The sequence below is a fragment of the Mustela putorius genome, unplaced genomic scaffold (genome assembly GCF_011764305.1).
Source record: "Mustela putorius furo isolate JIRA1106 unplaced genomic scaffold, ASM1176430v1.1 tig00000228_pilon_pilon_pilon, whole genome shotgun sequence".
NCBI lineage: Eukaryota > Metazoa > Chordata > Mammalia > Carnivora > Mustelidae > Mustela > Mustela putorius.
The window spans coordinates 688,270-711,260 of NW_025421322.1; the positions used below are offsets into that span (position 1 = coordinate 688,270).

The 22,991-nt window shown below is 38.0% G+C and overlaps 1 protein-coding gene, 1 non-coding gene and 1 pseudogene across 3 annotated transcripts; 1 reads left to right on the forward strand and 2 right to left on the reverse strand.

Annotated features, from left to right (window-relative positions):
• The first annotated feature begins 336 nt into the window (after nt 1-336).
• Nucleotides 337-3,392, forward strand: LOC101673734 (annotated as a pseudogene).
• CFAP418 (cilia and flagella associated protein 418) lies at nt 1,442-22,198 on the reverse strand. Of its 2 annotated transcripts, XM_013064569.2 has the most exons (7): nt 21,995-22,198; nt 19,970-20,029; nt 19,002-19,089; nt 15,821-15,885; nt 15,210-15,275; nt 6,691-6,786; nt 1,442-3,782 (listed from the first exon to the last, which is right to left on the reverse strand). In XM_013064569.2, the coding sequence occupies exons 1-7, from the start codon at nt 22,147-22,149 to the stop codon at nt 3,629-3,631; spliced, it is 684 nt and encodes a 227-aa protein (XP_012920023.1). In that variant the 5' UTR covers nt 22,150-22,198; the 3' UTR covers nt 1,442-3,628. The 2 variants fall into 2 exon arrangements, with proteins under 2 accessions (XP_012920023.1, XP_004768592.1); XM_004768535.3 differs by lacking the exon at nt 19,970-20,029 and having other exon boundaries at nt 21,995-22,186.
• A 428-nt stretch (nt 22,199-22,626) lies between these two features.
• Nucleotides 22,627-22,708, reverse strand: TRNAS-AGA. The gene has a single exon. It is a non-coding gene; the product is annotated as a tRNA-Ser (tRNA).
• Nucleotides 22,709-22,991: the final 283 nt, after the last annotated feature.

Sequence of the window (22,991 nt, forward strand, 5' to 3'; positions counted from 1 at the left end):
GAGAATGTGAATGGGGGGAGTGCAGAGAAGACAAGAAGCAGGTCTATGAAGAGGGTGAAAAAGATGCAGATGAACACACAAAATCTGAATGAAAACTCTGAGAGAAAGAAGTTTCTTACCAAGAGTGCCTTCAGAACTGGGAAAGCAGAGACCAGAAGAAAACCCAGGAGTAGGAGAAAGAGACTGAAAGAGAAGAGAGAAGAGAAATGGCAAAAGAGGCCAAATGACTATAATAATTCTTAGAAGTTATGACAATATAGATGATACCAAATCTCACAGAGGATGTGTTCTTCAGAAAAGGGTGCATGATAGGGAAAAGGAAATGGAAGCTGATGAATGGGACCGAGGAGAGAGAAGGAAGAATTAGAGATTCAGGTAGCACCTGCTGGATCCAGATGCAGAGGTTGGAACAAAAGGCTGAGAGGACATGGAAAACTACATGTAAAGCAAGAACCAGAACCAAAGGATGAGGAAGAAGAAAAGCAAGAAAAAGAAGAAAAATGAGAGGAACCCAAGAAAGAGGAAGAGCCAGAGCACAGGCCTTCTCAAACCAACTGAGGCCATCAGTTCTGTCCCATCTGTCTCCTTGGCCGGTGGCAATGCAGCCCTCAGCACTCTCGGGGAGGAGTCTCCCTGTGGTATCATTATTCCTCATGAAAATTCTCCAGACCAACAACAGCCTGAAGAGCACAGACCAAAAACAGCAATAAGTCTTAAGTGAGGTGCCTGCAATAGTCCTGGTGAGCCTTGTTCTGTGAAGGGAAAGAAACTTCCTGTAGATAGTGTTTTTAACTAATCTGAGGAGGAAGACCGGATGATATACCAGGAAAAAGGAAAATGGTTCCCTGGATCACTATGAGGATGATAAAAATGCTACCAAAGGTTCTGCAAACCCTGAAGAGAAGCATAAACATGTTAAGAGTATCATTATCTCTTCAGCCAAATCCGTGTTCTTTGGTTATCTCCTGGATTGGTCTATTGTGGACTCTCTACTGTTAGAATGACAGATTAGACCATGGATTAATAAGAAGATCACAGAACACACAGGTGAAAAGGAGCTATATTAGTTGATTTCATTTGTTCTAAGGTTATCACTTATAGATCACTTCAAATTATTTTAGATGATATTGCCATGGTACTGATAAAGAAGCAGAAGTTCCTATAGTCAAAATGTGGAGATTACTGACATATGAAACAGAAGAAAATTGGTCCTGTGAAATAAAACTCCTTATACACTTGGAAGAAAAATACCAATGCTCTTTTATACATGCATGTACACACACACTTACACCTATGGCATGTTTCTCCTTTCCAATGTAAATAAATAAATTTTCTGTTCAACTGAATGGTCTGAAATTCTTTGACATTTTAAAAGAAATCACCAAAATTATTTCAAACTAATCCCCATATGAATATTTTACTACAAAGATAAAAAACTAAATACAGAATAAAGCTATTTATTGTTTATTCATTTCTAGGCAGGATAAGGGTCTGAGAGTATAATATAGTTCAAAGAAAGTAGCTACCGAGTTGACAAAAAACAGATGATTGCTAATGTAGAAAATTATTATAAACATTAACAACAAATAGGCAAAACATCTAGGAAGTTTTATAGACTGCATTTTAAAATTATAGTTCATCAGAAGCTATGTTTTTCTTCTGTATTGTTATTAAAATGGTTGTGTTTTTGCTTAAATTTCAATGTTATAATTTATCCATTGGTATTTTTATTATTTTAAAAAAATATTTTATTTATTTATTTGACAGAGAGAGAGAGAGTACACAAGTAGGCAGACAGCCAGGCAGAGGTAAAGGGAGAAGCAGGCTCCCCACTGAGCAGGGAGCCCAACATGGGATTTGATCCCAGGACCCTGGGATCATGACCCGAGCGGAAGGCAGTTGCCCAACCAACTGAGCCACCCTGGCGCCCTCCACTGGTATTTCAACATAATATTCTTTCTACATTTTGGATTAAAAATTGTGCAATATTAAAAAGCTTATAAAGTAAATTGCCAACAAAAACATGAACTCATATGTACATTTCCGACATTGGGGAATTATGTTACAGAATGCCAAACATGAGCAATGTATCCAAGATACAGGACAGTAATGAAATAATAAAAGAGAAAAAAATATTTTCAAATTAATGACTTAGTACATTTGCTCATTTGAATAAAAAGAAAACATCATTGTTGTGACTAATGATATCTCAATCAAATCCCCTTGTTTCTCATACAATTACACAGAGATAAGATTTTAGGGAATAAAAAATGTTTATTCAAAGATAAAATCTGTAAACATTGTCAATATAAAAATGTAAGCATCTGCCGCTGTTGAGTTCACTATGGGTTTTGCTGCAATGCTAGACTTACTAGCACATGTGTCACGGCTAGGAAAAGGATTTTAATGGCCGATCTTTCTTCTTACTTGAGTAAGGTGACTGGAATGGATTCATCATAAGACTAAGCAATCACAACTCTGCTTCAGTTACTCCCTTTCAGCATGCCTTGTGTCGTACATTTGAACTGTGTCTTAGACACACGCAATAAAGTGCTTATGGCAGATTGGAAAGCCCCCAGAGTTTCTTCACGGTGCTGGGAACTGGTAATTTTGAGGTAACTGATTTCCTGAATGTGCTGCTATTATAGGGTTCCTCCAGTCTCAGAGATGTCAAGGAGAAGCACAACAGATTACCTGTTGGTTCCACTATGATTTATTTCTTCTTTCAAGCTCTCATCTGACAAACAATATGTCAGCCTGATCCCACCAGAAAATCAACAGGCTGCCTGAGCAAATATCTCAGTTGCTGTTCACTTGATGGGATTTTAGGCACTGGAGGCTAGAGAAGTACTTGGAAAAAATCCAATAATGATTTATCTGTATTAGGATTTTTCCTTGTGATTATAGGTACATCAAAAAAATTTTATATATAAATATTTACTAAAATAGCAAACTACCCTTTGATTATCTAAATGAACAAAAGGAGAAGAAATAAGCTAAAATAAGAATATATACTTATCATTACTGTGTGTAATATCATTTGGAGTTACTGAGGTAAGGTCAATAGAGGCAGTCTTTTCATTTACAATGAACCTGTGCTCCCCCCAAATCCTTCAGTTAGCCACTGATCACATGGTTTCTGCCACATCTAAATTCTGATCTTTGGCAACAACAAATCTGACCAAAGGAGATGATGCCTACACCTCCTCCCCACCAACTCTCAGGGACTGGCTAGTTTTATCCTCTTTAAATGCTATAAGTGAGGAATATTTAGCTATGTGTATTAGCAGTGACTAATTTTGCAGTTGCTAATGAATGCCTATATATTTGTATGAAACTCCATAATTAAACTTCCATTTAACAGGAGAGTGGCTAGCAAAGAATTTGGATAACTTGCTACCTTCCTAAGTGAAATGCAGCAAAAAGAAATAGTTCCAAAATGTTAAAGCACATTATCTTCTCAAGTCCATTAGGTCTTTGAAAATCTATACTATATAGTCATTGAATGAAATTTCTTGTCTTTTTCCAAAGGGCATGATACTGCTTTGTATCTTCGCTAAAAATGTTGATGATTACTGGAGATTGCTCTCACTGCAGGCATTAGTCCGAATATGAAAAGTCTGCATTCTTAATGTTTACCACAAACCCAACGAAGCTGTTGATCGGTCTGAAGGTCAGTCAGATCTTCAATACTTCTCCAGCTACACTGGCAGGCATATGCTCGTGTTCCTTTCTTCTTTACCAACTTCGTTTTTAATTTGTGGAATTCTGGCATGTTGTTTCTATTAATAAAAAAATGAAGATTTTAGCACAGTGGTTTTGCTCGAGCTGGATAACTTAGAAAAAAAAAGTTGTCATTGCTTTATTTTCCTATTTTTACCACATCTGAACACTAAACAACCATGGCCCTCTCACCTAAACAACAGAAGATAGGCTTCTGTGCTCTTTCTGATGGTATTTCCTTCGTATCCAGTGCTTTTGAATGGCAGTCCTCTAAGTCTGTTTATGAAAGCTGTCGTAATAGAAAATGAGAACTAAAAGGCTGAGTGAAGAATTATTGATTTGTCCTATCAGAGATGACATGATATGAGAAGAGAGTGGGAGGATGGTGGTACATTTCCTACTCAGATACTCACTTATACCATACTCTAAAAGCCTGTAATATGGCCAATGGAGGGCATATAAGAGGCATAAATAGGGTTCTGATGGGTTAACTATAGCGTTTTTCATTAAATAGATATAAAGTGCCTGTTATTTCTATTTGTTGAACTAATATTATATCTTTCAATTGTTTCAATGGTATACTGATCAGCAAGATAAACTATTAGAGACAGAACAAATGTCTATCCTGCATTAAATGTCAATAATGTTAACATAATTAAATCAATGGGCAGGACCATAATAAAAAATGATAACTGTCTGACTTGATGCTACTATAGAAAGACTAGAGAAGTTAATTTAAATTTAATGAACTGAAAATCAATTATGATTTTCATGACAATCCATGTACTGAATTTATATAACTACTCTGTAACAGGAAAAGAAGGAAAAAATCCAAAAATGAAGTGATGAAAAAATACAAAGTAAAATTATAAAATACAAAGTAAAATGATGAAATACAGTAAATATTAAGAAAAGAGACAAAGTGCTGTCACTGCAACAGAAAGAAGGCTACAAAGTGCCCTCTGGTGGCCAGTGGGCATCACACAGTACTGTATTGTACAAAATACAGGCATAATTCAGGTTGAACCTAACAAAACCTAGATCTTCCAGGCCAACTGTTTGCTTTCAGTAAACTACAGGAAGAGATGGATCATCTAAGTTTTATCAGAAAGAAAAAGCCTCCACAAAATGGAAAACTAAATGTTCTTTATTCAATCTGCAATATATCGTGACAAATTTGTTTGATACTTGACTGAATCCTTAGAGATTTTATGAGTAGGATTCATGAATAGCCAGGACACTAATGAATGCATTTTGAGTTGTTTTTAGGATGCGCATATCTTAAAAGTTTAGAAAAATAATTTCCCATAAAGAAAATGATTTAGTAGGAAAATAAAAGCATCTTATGTAGCTACTATGGCAGGATGATCAAGTATAGCTTATATCTCTTTGAAAACTCTAGAACTTGTCAGAGCTAAGATACACATTTCCCTCCCTCATTTATAAGATAAGGACAATAAAGTAAGCCAATGTGCAGACTGATACCACTAAAAAGAAATGGCTCCCCAGGCAATTTCAGGCAATCAATGGCACCCTGCAAGCCCTGAATGAAAAGTTAACTTTTCCAACTCTGGGATTAAAAGTGGGCTAACCTGATCTGGGATTTGGGGACTGTACTAGGCTTCACTCGGGTTGGGAAATATGAAACCTCTCAAACTGTAATTTTTCCATGAATTTGTATATTTGAATTTTTGTGTATGCTTAGAAAGGATTCAAAGTTTTCATAAGACTGAATTTCAAAATGTGTGAAATTTTGATGTGAAAGAGTTTAAATAAACAATTCAAGTAAAAGAGACTCCCATGGATTTACAGGAGAATGGCTGCCAGAAGAGGTGTGGAAGAAACACCCTCACCTTTTCATCTATTAGAGAGAGATGCAATATATTCTGATTACTTGCATCAGAAAATACAATTCTTGTTTAGGCTCAGGTTTGGGGTTAGGGATAAAAATGCATGGTGTGTGCACTTCATTAATTTTTAGGTCCTAATTTTTATTTGAAAATATGATATATAATTCACAGCCCAATTTATTTATTTATTTATTTATTTATTTATTTTTATTTATTTAAGCAGGGTCCATGTCCAGCAGAGCCCAACATGGGGCTTGAACTCATGACCCTGAGATCAAGACATGCGCTGAAATCAAGGGTCAGATGCTTAACCAACTGAGCCACCCTGGTGTGTCCCATGTGATGTATAATTCAGATACCTTTTTATGACTTACAAATCTTAAAAACATTAGGTATGGAGTAAGTATATAAGAATGTATAAACTGCAAAAACATAAGACACTATCCTCACCCCAAGGAGGGAGGCAGACCTAAAATTTTCAATCTTCTACTCCAGTGAGTGCTAGACTAGGCACAAAGTGCTGTGGACACACAGGAAAGGATGAATTTACTTCCAAGTTGACTGAGAGGTATGGGAATCATGAAGGATGTGCAATGAATTGTACCCTGAGGGACAGGTCAGGTTTAGGTAAATAAATGCTGGGATAGTTGAAGGGAAGAGCTTGCCCTGTTCCAGGAACAGCAGTACTGAGTACTCTGATGCAGCTGTAATCTTGTGAAGGTGAAAAGCAAACTGTGACAGACAGATGGGAGCTGGATGGTGAAGGGTCTTGAATGCTGTACTAAGGAACTTGGACATGATTCCACAAGCAGAAGAGTTTTGGGCATGTACAAGGCACACTCAGAGTTATGCATTATTTCTCAGAAGGGGAAGGGTCTGAAAGAAGTGACTGTAGGCGGAGAAATCAGCAAGAAGGCTTCTACTATACTCCTGTCCGGAAGTAAGATATCCTCACATAGGCTGACTACAGACAGATGGAGAGGAGGAGATGACAGAAATATGCAAGAGGTGGAGGACACATGATCTTGCCAAGTCCACCAAAAGACGTTATAGCAAAATAAATATAAAGTTATTGCTTGGTATATTTTTCACAGAGTGAAGTTCTTTGGAAACATACCTGAAAAACAGATAATCGCATGATTTGTCCCACATGTAGTCATCGTAGCTTACAACCCAGAAATCACACGCTATACAACGCAGATGATCACATGCTCTGTTCAGAGAAAAACAACAGTACTTTAAAGATTACTGGTACGTTTAAATGTGGAAATCTGGTGATTTATTCATAGGATACACTACATACTACAGATTATTGAGTAAATAACAGAAAAGTAAAGATTAATGTGACTAAACATTTTTGTATGAAAGGATGGATTACATATCTTTAGGTACAACTTCTCAGGTTAAGTTTCTGCACAAACTTACATGTTAAATTTCTGTATAAAGCTCCTTATTTTTCTAAGCTCTTACACACACACACACACACACACATATATATATATATATATACATATATATGCATACACACATATGCATACTATATAGATATAAAACAAAAGGGATGTGCAGATCTTTTAGTGCAGTGGTTTTCAAATTGGATCTGAGGGAGATCTTCACTTAAGATAAACTTCTTTAAGTTCCTTCCCTTCCTACTGAAAATTTCAGGGGTGCCTCTATCATAGAATTTGCCACATTATAGGAAATGAATCTGTCCCCCCATAAGTTACTTAATACTGGGACAGTATCTTATTTGCTTCTGCTTCCCTAGTATTTGGCATTAATACATTCATTCACTCACTTAGAAGATACTTCCTGAAAGCATATTATGTATGCTGGTGAGCTTCTGTCCTCATGGAGCTTATATTCTAATGAGAGAAGAAATGATACTCATAATAACTAAATTACATAGTTTGTTAGAAGGTGAAAAGTGGGGTGCTTGGTGGCTCAGTCGGTAGAGAGCTGCCTGGGGCTCAGGTCATGATCCCAGGGTCCTGGAATCGAGTCCCACATCGGGCTCTTTGCTCAGAAGGGGGTTTGCTTCCCTGTCCCTCTGCCTGCCGCTCCCTCTGCTTGTGCTTGCTCTCTCTCTCTCTCAAATATATAAAATCTTAAAAAAAAAAAAAGGAAAAGTGCTTCCAAATTTTGAAATGATAAGTAGAGTAAATAAAACTGGGAGTATCAAGAAGGAGTGGATTTCAACTTTAAGTAGAGTAGTCTGCACAGGCCTCACTGAGAAGGTACGTACATCTGAGCAGGTTCTTTAAATGGAGTGAGAAGGTGGTTAAGAACAGGGGTTAAGAGAAGGGAGGAAAAAAGATTATTTTTATGTTAATGGCAAAGCTGCAGTAAAAAGCAAAACACTGATGATATAGGAGAAAGGGGCGGAAGTGCTGGAATGTCACTTAGCACATAACAGGTCCTTACTGAAAATGTGACAAAATGAAATGCCACACAATTCTCAAAAATGCATAAGCTACACAGTAACTTTAGGAGTAAAATAACAAAGAAATACTTTGAAAATAAGGAAATACTTATGAACTGCTCTTGTTAACAATTTGATTTATGTAATAACTGTGATTACTTTAAAAAAAAACTTTTTCCATTATTTGAAGTACTTAAGAACTGAAATCAATATAGACATACATTGGATTATCTAAAAATTAAAAGGAAGAAGAGGTTTTTCTTTCTTTCTTTTTTTTTTTTTTTAAGATTTATTTATTTTAGAGAGAGTGTGTGCCTGCACATGTGCGCATGTAGGGGTAGGGGCAGAAAACCTTCAAGCAGACTCCCCACTGAGCGCAGAGTCTGATGTGGGGCTCAATTTCATGACCCATGAAATCATGACCTGAGCTAAAAGGCAGAGTCAGATGCTTAACTGACTAAGCCACCTGGGTACCCCAATAAAAGATTTTAAGATACAAAAACAAAGTGAAAATACCAGTCAGTGACAGAGTGGAAGTAAATGTTTTCAACACAGTCAAATACTTACACTATACCAAGAGTGCTTACAAATGACAACAAAACTCAAAACTTAAAAATATATTTAATCTCTCTCATACGGGTATCACAGAATAGCAGTTAAGAGCACCGACTGTGAAGACAGACTGCCTAGGTTCAAATGTATTCCACTATTTACCAGCTGTGTAACTATAGTCAAGTAACTTCTCTGTGACTCAGTTTCCCCTTCTGTAAAATGCAGGTAATAATAATACTTACATACCTTACAGAATTGTTAACGGACCTAATCGTTTAACACTGGTAAAGTGCTTATAACAGTGCCCCGCACAGGGTTTGTTAGTTAAAATATAATGTAATTAAAATATAAAGCAACCAAGAAATAAACGTTTTAGCCAATTAAGTTAGCAAAAATTAGGACTCCCAGACATTCCTGATGGGTATGTGAATTTCTATAATCTTCTGGGAAAAACCTTAGCACTATTTTAAAATTAAAATTATGCCTAGCTGTTGCTCTAGCAACCCCATTTTTGGGAACCAAAAATTACATACAAATAAAAACATCAGTCTATAAGCCATTTAGCTCAATAATTCTTACTGCACTGCTGAATTGCTGAAGTGGCAAAAAACAGGATACCACTTAGATACCTATGAAAAAGGGAAAAGGCTGAGTAATATGCAATATATATAGACTGTCAGGTAGCCAATAAAGAGACTTAGATTTATCTATTGACCTAGAGGCATGTCCAAAGCAAGGCAACTGTAGCATGAGCCTATTTTTGTAAAAACAACCAAAAAATTTTCCTGTATAGGTATTTGTAAGTTTGTAAGAACATGGAGAAAAATGTGGAAGGTTATATACTGTACAGCTAACACTAGCTGCCTCAGGGGTAGTGGGAATGGAAGAGAGAGAAGATTATTAGCTTTTTCTTTACACATTTTTAAACTGCTTTATTTTTTAAATAAACAATCAATACTTCTGCAATAAAAAAATAATTTAAAAACCCCATCATTAGATTTTTTTTTCACTTATTTCCCTCTAAAATTCAGATATGGTAACTTCAAAATTGCAAGTATATTTGGCCTGAAAATTTCTTTGAAAATAAATGTTTATTTTAAAAATTATTATTAATCATAAAAATAACTACTCAAAATCTACAGAAGTTTCATAAACAATTCCATATTTTCTTTTAAACTGAGTTATATTTGTACATATGGAAATTCAACACAATTAAATTTGTACACATCTGAACTTGGATTTTTAATGTACAAGTAAGGAAATGCAAAATGATGGTTCCCAAAGCTGCCATAACTTGCTTTCTTATGCATATGTAGTTTATTACATGATTGCACAGAGTGTTAACTTTAATGCTTTAATACATATGTGCAATTTGGCTAAATTATTGCTGATTTGGGAACGATAATTTAGAATTTCCTGACGTTTTATATGTATAAAATCTCAACCATAATGCTTTTTAATTTAATTTAAAATTTAGTAGTTTATTCGAATCTATTCACACTACTACATTTTCCTACAAACACTGCCCTGTGAGAAAAATAAAACTAACTTGCAGCTAAGAAATCATTCTGCTGCTACGATTTACTCTATTAGATCATAATTAGTAGGCATCTATGGAATAATACAGCCTTACAAGTAGTTTAAAAAATAGGAATGTAAAATTTGATTTGGCTTGAAAATAATGTCTTGATTTTATCTATACCGTATTATCTATACCTTATTAATGCCACCATGCTTCCTGCTACCACTCTTTCTCCTTTCCACCAAATGAGTAAAAGACTCACTTCTTTATACTCTAAAATCATTCAGCAGTACTCCCAAACCAGAGCTTTATCTGGAAATCAAACAGATAAAATACATAGAAAGTAGGCAGAATAGCCTAAAATTTCCTTTATGCCCTGGGCATGTAAATCAGTGCTTATTTTCAGAGCTTAAATGTATTTCTCTTCCATAACTATATGCATATAAGACGGTATCTTTAAAAAAGGGCATAATTCTAGTGAAAGATAAATTGTCAGGATTCTTCTTCTAAAACGTGGAGGGAAATGGGGCGCCGGGGTGGCTCAGTGGGTTAAAGCCTCTGCCTTCGGCTCAGGTCATGATCCCACGGTCCTGGGATTGAGCCCCGCATTGGGCTCTCTGCTCAGCAGGGAGCCTGCTTCCCCCTCGCCCCTGCCTACTTGTGATCTCTCTCTGTCAAATAAATAAATACAATCTTAGAAAAAAAAGAAAAAGGAAATGTGGAGGGAACGTAAATATAAAGGTGTCACCAACAGCTTTGTCCTTCTGTCCAGCTAATACATACAATTTTTACTATTTTTAAGGTGTTCATGATGGGAATGTCCAAAATACAGCCCAATATAGTCTTCTGCCCAGACTCTGGTTCTCAGTTAAACCCTGCCAGATCTACACAGCAGTCTAGGAAGCCTTACTGTTTGGACAGTGGGAAAATAACAGTAGCCTCAATAGCAAAAACAGCTAAGTTTCTTCCCTCTTGCACACATTACATGGTCTCTGTAAATTGGTATACTAGAAAGGGTAATGGACAGGAACAAGTTACATATTTGAGTCTTTGGTTTGTAATAACTTTTCTGATCTTGGCAAGACATATTACTTGGAAGTCATCCTTGAGAACATTCTTTTACTTCCCATAGCCATTTAAACACCACGTTCTGTCAATTCTAGATCCTAAACAGCACAAATATGACACCTTTTCCCTCCAGCTACTTTCACTCCTCAGGTCACAGCTACTATCCCCGTCTCTTTCCTGGACCACTGTAACTACTACCTGCTGACTATTCTCCCTCTCTTCTGTCTTCTCTTGTCTTGCCCCTTCAACTTCCAAACCATTTTCCACTCAGCAGCCCAAATGACTTTCTTTAGAAACACAAATTCGATTGTCATCCCATCTGCTGAAAATAAAAACCAAAAAACCCCCCAAAACAACTAAAGCCTTCTACTGCATATGACACACTTTTCCTAAAATCTGCCAGAGGATCCAGGACCCCCAAACCAAATGTCCCTTGACTACCTCTCCAGCCCCATCAAGAGCGATTCTTTCCCCCACTCACAGCTACTCCAGCTCAGGGATCATCTAACACTCTGTGCCCTCTGGCTCTAATGGTCTCCTCTCTTTGCCAACTCATTTCTCATACTGTAGTCTGATTAAATGTTATTTGCTTGGGAAAACATTCTCTAACCCTTCATATTAGCTAGTGTGCTGATTATTTAAGCTTATTGTACCCTGCACTTTCCCTTCACATTATGTATTATGTAGGAGCTAGCAAGCAGGTGGTTCATTAGTATGTGTTCAATGAATTTAACACCAGTGTCTCAATTTCCTCATTTATAAAATGGGGTTAAAAAGTCTTGCTCTATTTGCATCTTGCTTTTTTTCCTGTGGAGCTGAACCAATAAGCATATATAAAAAAGTGCTCTGGACAGGATAAAGTACTTCACATATAAAATGTTTTAGGTGCACATTGAACAAGTATATGCTTATCTTTCTGTGGGTGCAGATCTGTGTTATGAAGAGGTTTGTCCATAAGGGTATCTTTGTAATAGTGAGCAAGACAAGACTGAATGTACACATTTACCTGTGCATATATATGCAAACAGTATGTGTTTTTTTCTTCTTGTAGCTGTGCAGAAAGTAGGAAGGAGTTTGACGAATATTATCATGCTCATGGATCAATACTGTGTGACTGGATCCTCAAGCTATAAAACAGGCCATTCTTTTGTCTACTTAAATTCCACCTGGAGCAAGACTCTTCTGTGCTAGAACCAAATCAATGTACCTGTAAAAAATACTATATAAAAGGAAATCTTAAAGAAATATTTACTCTTTAAAAGTAAACCAGTATGGATCATCTTAGAGACCATTTTTATTTACTATTTTTAATTTTTTGGAGACAGAGAGTGTGAAAGGGAGAGATCTGAAGCAGGCTCCTTGCCCAGCGTGGAGCCCAGTGCAGGGCTCAATCTCATGACCCTGACATCATGACCTGAGCAGAAATCAAGAGTTGGATGCTTAGCTGGCTGAGCCACCCAGGCGACCTAGGGCCATTTTAAAAATTAGAAGACCTGTGGGACGCCTGGGTGGCTCAGTTGGTTAAGCAGCTGCCTTCGGCTCAGGTCATGATCCCAGGGTCCTGGGATCGAGTCCCACATCGGGCTCCTTGCTCCGCAGGGAGCCTGCTTCTCCCTCTGACTCTGCCTGCCACTCTGCTTGTGTTCGCTCTCTCTCTGACAAATAAATAAATAAAATCTTAAAAAAAAAAATTAGAAGACCCGTGTAGGTAAACACTGATACATATTTCCTGAGATAAAATGGGAACGTAGCGGAAGAATATAGGATTCCTGGCACAGAACTAGAACACAACGAGAAGGCAGCACTAACAGATGAAAAAGACACACGAATGACTGCAAACTACTACTTAAACTATCTTCGGCATCTTTCACACCACAGGCAGACTATAACATAGGATTCCATCTAATCCTCACAGGAGTTCCGTGGAGTGTGTTCAGTTTTTAACGGGTGAAGAAACCAGTTTTAGAAGATACATCCCTCCTCTCAAGGCTTCACATCTCATAAGTGGCACAGTGAGATCTGAACTCAGGCATTCTGCCATCAGAGCTCTTTCTCTTTGTGCTTTAAGTACTATCATTTGCTTTTTACCAGTTCCTTTCCTGGAGAGGGTTTCTTTCTTTCTTTTCTTTTTTTTAATTGATTGATGATTGATTGATTATTTATTTATTTATTTATTTTTTGGTATCTAGTGTTTAGCACAGGGCCGGACAAGCTGGGCATTCAATGAATACTATAAAAAGAAAAGAAAATAGAATCTCAAAAAGAATGACAAAATAAGTTTGAAGATAAGCAGATAAGATAGTGAGGACACACATTAGAAAGGAGGGTCATTCCAGACAGGGAATAAATGCAAAAATATTCAGAAGCAGAAAAATGTAGTGGAAAGTAGAGGGTTAACAAATATTTTGGTGGAAGTGGACTACCTGACTTGGGCTCTCACTGGATGTGAAGGGACCAAGAAGAGAAAGAACACAATTTGGTAAAGCAAGTAACCCTAGAGTTAATGTGGGGCAAATGGCAACTCTCATCTTCCCTCTGAACAGGGGAGATGTGCTCAGAAGAGTATTAGGGGTATTATCCTTTCTGCTGTATGTGGGTGAAGCAAGAGAAGGAGGTGGAAGGTAACAGCGAATCTGGTGCAGTTCCTAGGTGACTGGAAAGAGCCTGCGATTGGAGGGGGTGTGGTCTGGAAACTCAGAGACAAGTCCCAGTGACTCTACACGGGTAAGTCAGGATTGACAGCAGCCCGGCTAGATTCCTCTCGAAGGGCTAGTTTGTGTCTCTAATCCTTTGTATAGACAGCCCTCAACACACAATGATTTACCTGCTATTAATTGTTATTTATAGCCCTTACAGCAGGCAGCACCCCAGTGGGCTTGTTAGCCGTGATGCGATACAGGCTTCCCCAGACTCCTCAACTTTCCTTTGGTCCCACAGCCTTTCTTTCTAGGCTTCCTAGGGTCCAGGCCATCACCACTACAATCCTCCAACAATGTCTTTTTAGATCCCACTTCTATTATTCAATATAACTGCTATTCCTCCTAAAACATGGTCAACATGCAATCATGTATCTCATTCTTCTCTTTCTTAAAAAATTAACAGAAAGTAAAAGAAGTGTTTTAGGAATAACTAGACAAAATATAATAATCTGGGTGAATAGGCCTCTGCAAAAATAGAATCAACAGTATCAGGACAACAGAAAGGTATGCTTAAAACCAATTTGTTTCTCCACATTATGACGATGATGATGGAATATGCTAGCAGTATGGGGTAGGTGGTATCATGACCACGAGACTTCCCTGAAAGGTAGTGAGTATACAGTGGGTGTAAGGGATGGGGAAGAGACAAAGAATGGAGGATTTCTGCGTTTTAAATGTGTAAAACCAAGCGACTATGTTTGAGAGCTCTTTGGTACCGAAAACCTAGCCTTCTCATGCTGTGTGTTTGGTCAAGACGGAGGATAACACATCATGTGGCTGCATGGCCACACCGCTTCACCAGTCTCACCCACTGGCTTCTGCTGCCCAGACGGCAAACATGGCAAGGCAGAAGCTCACTCTCCTGGCATCCTGTGGAAAGCAGGCTGGCACTGGAGTGACCCGGCACTTCAAGTGGGGCTTAGAAATGGGCATCAACACAAAGAACAATGCATACCCAATATCAGAGCTTTTAAAAGCTATTGCCCAGAATAACAAACATTTCAGTACAGTGTTCTCAGACTGGCTAATAAAATACACCTCTGATTTTGACAGACGGATGCCAAGAACTACATCTTAACAACAGGGTATCAACTGCAAAAATCCTAATAAGAAAGATAATCTATTTCCTTTCTTTTTAAAAAAGATTTATTTGAGAGAGAGAGAGTATTTGTACATGCTGACATACAAGCAAGGGGAGGGGCAGAGAGGGAAGAGAGAGAGAGAGAGACTCCCAAGCGGACTCCCTGCTGAGAGAGGAGCCCGACATGAGACTCGGATCTCACAACCCCGAGATCATGACCTGAGCCGAAAATCAAGTTGGACCCTGAACTGATTGAGCCACCCAGGCACCCCAAGAAAATCTGACATCCTACCTCTGTGAAGTATTTGTTCCAATTCCACATGGAGCAGCGGTTCCACCAAGGTACACTGGGCTGCAACTAGATGTGTTTAATAGATGGAAGAAAAAAATTACAACAAATAAAATATGAGAAGTTAATTTGGTCTCATTGACTCGATATTCTTATAATCAAATTGTAGATTTTCCTGAGAAGGCCAATTATTTCAAAGAAGAGGCATTTATTCCAGGATAACTGCATTATTGGATATAACCCGTACATTCAGGAACACTCAAGGAGTTAAAATGAGTCACAGAAAAATGTGTTTGCCAAATAATATAAGGGACAAAGTAAACACTGAAGAATGTAACAGAACATTAATTCTGAGAAACTGTTCACACTTATTTTTTTTTCATGTGGCAGAAAATTATTTACAATAGCAATAATCTTCCATTCAAGTTGTTTTACACCAAGAGGTCACAGACCATGAGAACACTGAAGATATTGCTATTGGTCTTTCTTCTGAAAGCCAACCAGTGCTTTGTTGTTCAATGTCACTGTTGTTTAAATGGTAACAAAATATACTAGACTTTGCTCATAGTGTTTGCTCACTAGTGTGTGTAATTCACTAAAGCATCTCAACTTACCTTTTACCAAGGCCTTGAATGGACGCTCTGACAGATGTGTTACCTGAAGATTTAGATTTTAATTTCTGTTTAAAAAACAAAAACAATAAAAGGCCAAGGGTAATTTAGAGAATTCTAGCATAAAAATTAATACTTTTTATTTTATAACAACAATATTTTTAAAATGACTTAAATAAAAATTTTTTATCATTTTAAAGTTTTTGAAATAAAAACAACGATCAAAACCTTTTAAAGGCAAAAGGGAAGTAGACCTCCCTGAGGAATTTGTAAATTACTCAGCTAATTTTTAGTCTAGGAAATTGATATACTGCCATTATTAGCATGCTAAGATTTAGAGTCACTTTATAACTCTTCAGGTAATAGCACATTCGGTGATATAATATGAAGGATCTGCTATTTAAAACTTCATCCTGGAAAAATTCAATTAAGGAGAAAAAAACCTCAGACTCATTTTTAAAGGCTGTGAATGGTACCCACCTGAACTAAAAATAAAACTAGCCAAACTCCTGGGTAACTTTAGGAATATTAATTTTGATCAAACGAAACAGTATCAACCAATAGACATGCAAGGAAATTGTAGAACTACATAGTCACAACCAGACAGTAGTTCCTATATGGTTACATAACATGATCATCATTAGTAAGCATTTATTAAGTGTTAACTGGTATACGGTACCAAGCAGCATCAACCAACCACATACTAGGACCACCGCCAAGGAAAGGAAGTTGGAGAAAACGCAATTTAAACTACGCAGAGACATGCCTTCATTTTACCTTGTAGGTGAGGAAATTTAATGGAAAGGAAGTTGGAGAAAACGCAATTTAAACTACGCAGAGACATGCCTTCATTTTACCTTGTAGGTGAGGAAATTTAATGGAGGCAAAAATATTTCACTTTACAATTTCCCTGAACTTTCTTATTTGATGTTAAACAGAACTGGAAGAACTTCTGGTGCACGTCTGAAAAAATAATAATGTATGTGTCTTTTTTTTTTTTTTTTTTTTTTTTTTTTTGAGAGAAATGTTCCGTGTACCATCCACTTATGGCTTGAAGTGAGCACACTGTGTCATTGGTTGTCATTCTTGGGCTTTCCTGCGTGGGTCTGAGAGCAGTTCAGAAATCGAACAGAATGGCTGAGCGGCTGGGGAGGAAGCCGTACTCTCCGGAACATAGTCTGGTCTGGAAAAGGCGGGCATGCACCCCTCTTCACAGACACCTCTTTTCCTCACCGAATCCATGTTTGACACAGATCTGCTCTCCTCCAGGGGTTTATTTAGGTTGTTTTTTCCCTTGCAGTCTGGAGAACTGGATATGGTAACTAAAAAAAGGGAGCATACAGAAGAAGCACATAGAGGTAAACACCTCTTCATGATTGTAGGAGTTACTCTTATTTCAAATTAGTGTGTCTTAAAGCCAAAGTAGAAAAATATCCCTGTTCCTTCTGAAAGGTCTTGAAGTAAAGAGATAGTGCCTCACATATAGATACACAACCTATAATATTTAATAACAAATTGTTCAGATGATCCATGAATAACAAGATCATGTTATCTTCTCCACTATGAATTAAACTAGTGTTGCTATTTGGCATTTATGATGCATTGTTGTTTGCAGAGTATTTAACACTATTGTTATTATGTTGATAAATTAATCAACTAGACCATCAGCTTATTAATCTACCATCTGCTTATGAACTGAAAATGTTAAATTTAGAGAAGTAAAGATCATAAGCTCTCTATCAGTCATTTGATTTTTAGTCTGGCTGACAAAAATAAAAGTGGCTCATATCCATATCCTTACCACCAGCACTGCCTAGTGGTTTTCAGTCTATCTGGCTTTAATCTTCCCCCTTTGAAAAAAACCCTCTTTGGTATTGTATTTATTCTTAGATTTTTGTTCTTTGTGGTCTCTGTAATTTAGACTTCCATTTGGTCTCCTCTTAGGTCTCACAAATATATTTTATATCCACCACACTGGTAAAAATTAAAGTATACACATTTTCATCTACTGCTGATGAGAAGAAAAGAAATGACAGTCACTCTGGAAAACACTTGGGCAATAGGTAGAAAAGTTGAAGAAGAGTACACCTAATGACCAAGCAATTCCTCCTCTAGGTTTGCACATTCTAGAGAAACTCCTGTATGTAGGTAAAAGAAGACACTTGAAAATATCCGATGAAACACTGTTTTTAAAAACAATAACTAGCGGGTACTGGGGAGGCTCAGTCCTTAAGTGTTTGCCTTCAGCTCAGGTCATGATCCTGGGGTCCTGGGATTGAGCCTGGCATCAGGCTCCCTGCTTGGAGCCCTGCTTGGTGGGAGACCTGCTTCTCCCTCTCCTACTCCCCCTGCTTGTGCTTATGTTTCCTCTCTCACTATCTCTGTGAAAAAAATAAAATAAAATAAAATAAAATAAAAATAAAAAAGCCACAACTGGGTGCATTCCAAATGTCTATTACCAGGGAAGTGGATAAACTGTGGCAGAATTACATAATGGATTACTATACATCAGTTAAAATAGTTTATGATTATACAAGTATAATTAAAATATATAAGTATGGATGGAAAAGACAGGTACCTCTGGGAAGGAAGACAGTAAAGTAGGAGCTGGAGAGTTCTTTAACTATAATTTTAATTTTTTTAAAAGAAAAATCCAGAGACACAAATATCATAAAACATTGATATGTTCACTATGGGTGGTAACTACAGAGCTGGCTGTTACACTGTTTTATGGGCTTTTTATAAAGTTGGTAAATACAAAAGCATTTAAACATTAAAATACTAATGATTTACTCATTGGTTCATGGGATATCAGCAAGGCACTGCATCTGAGCACATTCCTATAATAAAAGCTATTTTTGGTCTCTAAGAAAAGTGTTCTTTAAATATGCAAATAAAGTAACCTACTTCATCTGTGATCTGACTTCTGCTCTAACAGCTTTTCTAATTTTTCATTCTTGCTGAGAAATGAACAGCAAACACATGAGAGTTTCTAATATTTTATTTCTTCTACAACTCTAAGTGGAATAATTCCCTTAAAACAACTGTATTTTTCAGAATTCAAAGAACTAGATATTTGTGCATTCTATACATTTTCAGACTCTTCTAAACATGTTTTGAAATAATGAAAGAATTACTTTTATAAATTACTTTTTATAAATTACATTTATAATACTTAACTTACAAAGGGTTTTTTGTCAAAGTTGGGTTCTTCAAATATTTCATTAATAAGACTGTCAAGATCATCTTCTTTCTCAAATGTTTCTGCTGATCTGAAAACAAAACAGCTGAAGCTTAAGTACAGATAAAGTCAGTATCAGGAGAATTTTGCTTAAATAGTCTATTATTAGAGTTGATAAGGGGAAAATGTGACGTTAATTAATTTTTTCCCTCTATGGACATAGTTGAAGATGTTGAGACAAAGATGTAGTTTATCAGGTAAAAATTCACATATGTACATTACTATTTCACACTTGAAATGAGTCATTTAAAACTATAGTTATATTCAAGAGAAAGCTAGGCATGCACTTTTCTAAATTATGGACTTATTTAAAGAACACAAAGTATGTACAGTTACAAGGAGAACCTGAGAATTATAAACAAAGATAATTTTAATGAGTCTTTCTAATTTTTTACCTAAGGTTTCCACTATAAGTCAAATAACCGTATCTTTTTACTACAGGAACTGAAGGTTATATCATCAGATGATCAATAATAAAACAAACAAACAAACAAACAATATTCCCTTGACAGCATATCTCAATTACTCTCTATATAGAAGCTTAAATCTAGGTCTACAATATCCTGGTAGACTTGGAAATATGACCTTGGGCAAGTTAACTCTTTTACCAAGTCTTAGTTTGGTCAGTGAAAGGGGGATAATATTTGCGTCAGAGGGTCGGGGAGAGTAAATGAAATAACACATACAAAGCACTTAGCACATAGATATAGAAAGGACTCAATAAATGTTATCATAAATATTATCTAGGAGGTTATGATATTATTTGTAAATATTCCCATCTGCATCATCCTGAACCACTTTAGTCCTATTATTGAAGTTCAACTCACAGCAGTTTTTTTTTTTAACTAATTACATACTTCTCTTTATTATTTTGAACACTTTAACAACCTGTATATGTTTTGATCTCTTACATTAGCAGTTGTTTCTGGCATCCAGATGTTGCACGGTCATTTATTTTATTACTTGCAGACCTATTATTTTAATAGACAACTTCAGTATTTTAATTCTTATTAGGGAAAGAGATAACAGTGGCATCACTATACAATTGGCAGATAGTCACCTGTTAATAAATTCATACTATAAATCGGTTCTTAATTTTTAAATATCAATTTTGGCGCATGATAAAATTTTTTATATTTGACATTATATACCAGGTAGGGATTGTATTTGGGTATTAGGTTTAGGGCCCTTTCTGCTGTTTTATTTTTTTGTTTGTTTGTTCTTTGCATAATTTACCTTTACAACTACATTACCAAATGAAAAGTTTTAACACATGAATAACAACAGTATTGGTTTGCTACAGCTTTTATAAATGTATTACTGAAAAATCTGAGGTAGTAAGGTGAGGTGGGATGCGATAAACATTATGGATGGATTTCAGTAGTGCAGTAACAGGCTATGGAGAGAGGCATAAAAGGACCTGTTCTTGAAAAGGATCCACATTTTCAACCCTTTCCATTTTGAGCAGCCTGCTTCAAGACATTCTAGCCCTCTGCACACTAGTTCTCCTAACATGAACAGGCTCTGGACAGCTCTTTGATTCATTCTCTCCATCCCCCAGTGAATGAATAAAAAGAACAAAAGAAATTGCAAAGTAACACTGATGTGGGATAGGGACAGTGGATGTCCTGGGAATGAGTACCTAAGGACCTCCAGCATGCAAGACAATAACATACAAATTAATGAGTGATATTTGCATAATCATTGTCAAGAAATCCCTAGCCCTTTCAAAGTGGTCATTTTAGTTGGCTCTTTAGCTGATTTTTAGAATGCTGCCCACTACTCAACTAATTTTTAGAACTCCTGTTTCTGAGCTTTAGAATCTTCTCAATATTTTATATTCCAAAGGTTAATTTTTATTAACAAATGCCATTAGAGGTTAAGTCTGATAAACTGGGTACCAATGTTGTTGGGTAAATACTTCTGGAAAATGATGCACATGAACACCAAGACCAAACAAAACCCAGTGAAACCAAAGAGGCAGGCATAAAATGACAAGAATGACTTCCTTGGGCTCTTCCAAATCTGCCTTTGTGTAATTTCACAAACATGTCCAACAGAGTTACTGCAGAGGCTCACAAGTCATCACTTGTAAGGACAATATTCATTCTGATGAAACAATTTTGACCTTTTGGGACTGAGGAGAAAAATGAGAGGAAAAAGAAAGTCCTATTATTTTATGATTATACGGAATCAAAGAGATTAACAAATTTGAAAGGTAGTTCTTTGGATCAAAAGCCAGAATACTTTAAAAAAATCTCCTCAAATTTCAATTCGGATGCCTGAGATTCCTTGGGACCTCACCTGGGGGTCATGGGGAGAAGGTAGGTGGTTTGGATTAATACAGTGTTTGCAATAATGAGCCATTTATCATAAATGTAATCTCATTCAATTCTCTGAGTTAAAAAACAAACAAACGGCTAATGATGACAGAATTGTACGGAATCGTTTTCTCCAACAACCCGCCCAAGGATTATACTGCCTGGGAAATTGGGTCAGAGGCGAAAGGCTGAGGTTCTCGGTGGGAACGACCCCCTCCCGGGGCGGGCGGGGTGCGGGTGGGGGATAAGAACGGTTCTGGCTGTCAGAGCTGGTCGGAGAGGCCCTCTCGGGGCTCAGGGGAGGGCCCCCAAGCTGCCCCTCTCTCTCCCCACCTCCATGAGGTTCCCACGGACTCCGTCTGGGTGAAAGACACGGGGTGAGGGCTCTCACGGGCGGGGCTAGCCTCCTGGGGCTTGCCCGGGTTGCCGAATTGGGCCTTGGTAAGAGATGCCCAAATCCTCCTGGACAGGGAGTTGAGCTGTGCGCTGTCCCGGGGGTGGGGAGCTCAGGATTTGGGCCCGACCAGGGACGGCAGCTGCAGATCGTGGACAGAGGGTGGCTTCAGGGCGTGGAGCAGGCTTTAACAGGACAGCTCACCCCTCCCGCCTGTTAACCTGAGAGTCTCTTTCGCCTCGGCTCGGTTCCGGTCATTGCTGAGAATGCCGCCGCCGCAGCCTCTGGGCCGCTCGACCATGCCCAGTCTCGGTGGGTCTGGTCGGCAAAATTTGGACTCGACTTCATCCAAGAGCTCGTCCAGATCCTTCGCCATCTTGAAACGTTACGTCTTTCCCGGTGCCCGTCGCGCCAGCGCCGGGTGGTTTCCAGGGCAACGCGGGGACCCGCCGAGCGCGCCCGAGCCCGCGCATGCGCTCGTCTTCCCAAGGCGGCCCAGGCGTCGCGAGGCTTCGGGGGCTAACGCGCTCGAGCGAAAGGACGCCGTGGGTCCGCGACTTCTGGTGGCGCTGGGCTATCCCCGTGGCCAGGGGTCAGAGCTGTCCCTTGCTGCATGACCTCGCGACGGTTTGCTTTCCGTTCCAGATTGGCGTGTTTTGGCCTATCTCCCCCTCCTGGGCCCAGGTTGTAATCACAGTCACACGACACCGTAGTTCCCTCGTGCGTTCCTTTTACGGCCCAATTAGGGTCCCCGTTCTATTCCAACCGTTCATAAATCCCTTAAGTAATCTGCGGAAAAAGCTGGGGAGAACTTACCAAAACGAAAGCAAGTACCAGCAAAAGCTGACCTTCCCGTAGTCGGCAGGATTCGAACCTGCGCGGGGAGACCCCAATGGATTTCTAGTCCATCGCCTTAACCACTCGGCCACGACTACTGCTGATGTTAATTTTGGCAGTAAGATCTATGTAGACTCTGCATACAAGTGTCTACGCTGTAACAGGTATGTTTTGATGGGGAGAAAAACATTACAAAGCTGTTTGGTCAGATAAGATCATATTTGAATGTTACGGCTCTAATAATTTTAGTTTTTTGAGATACTCTTGGAGCATATCTCGTGCGACCCAACCCTTTTCTATCAGGAAGAACTGAGATCTAGTCGGTTTTCTAGTTAAGAGTCAGAAAACAGGAGGGAGGTAGGAAAGTCTGGTACTACCGTC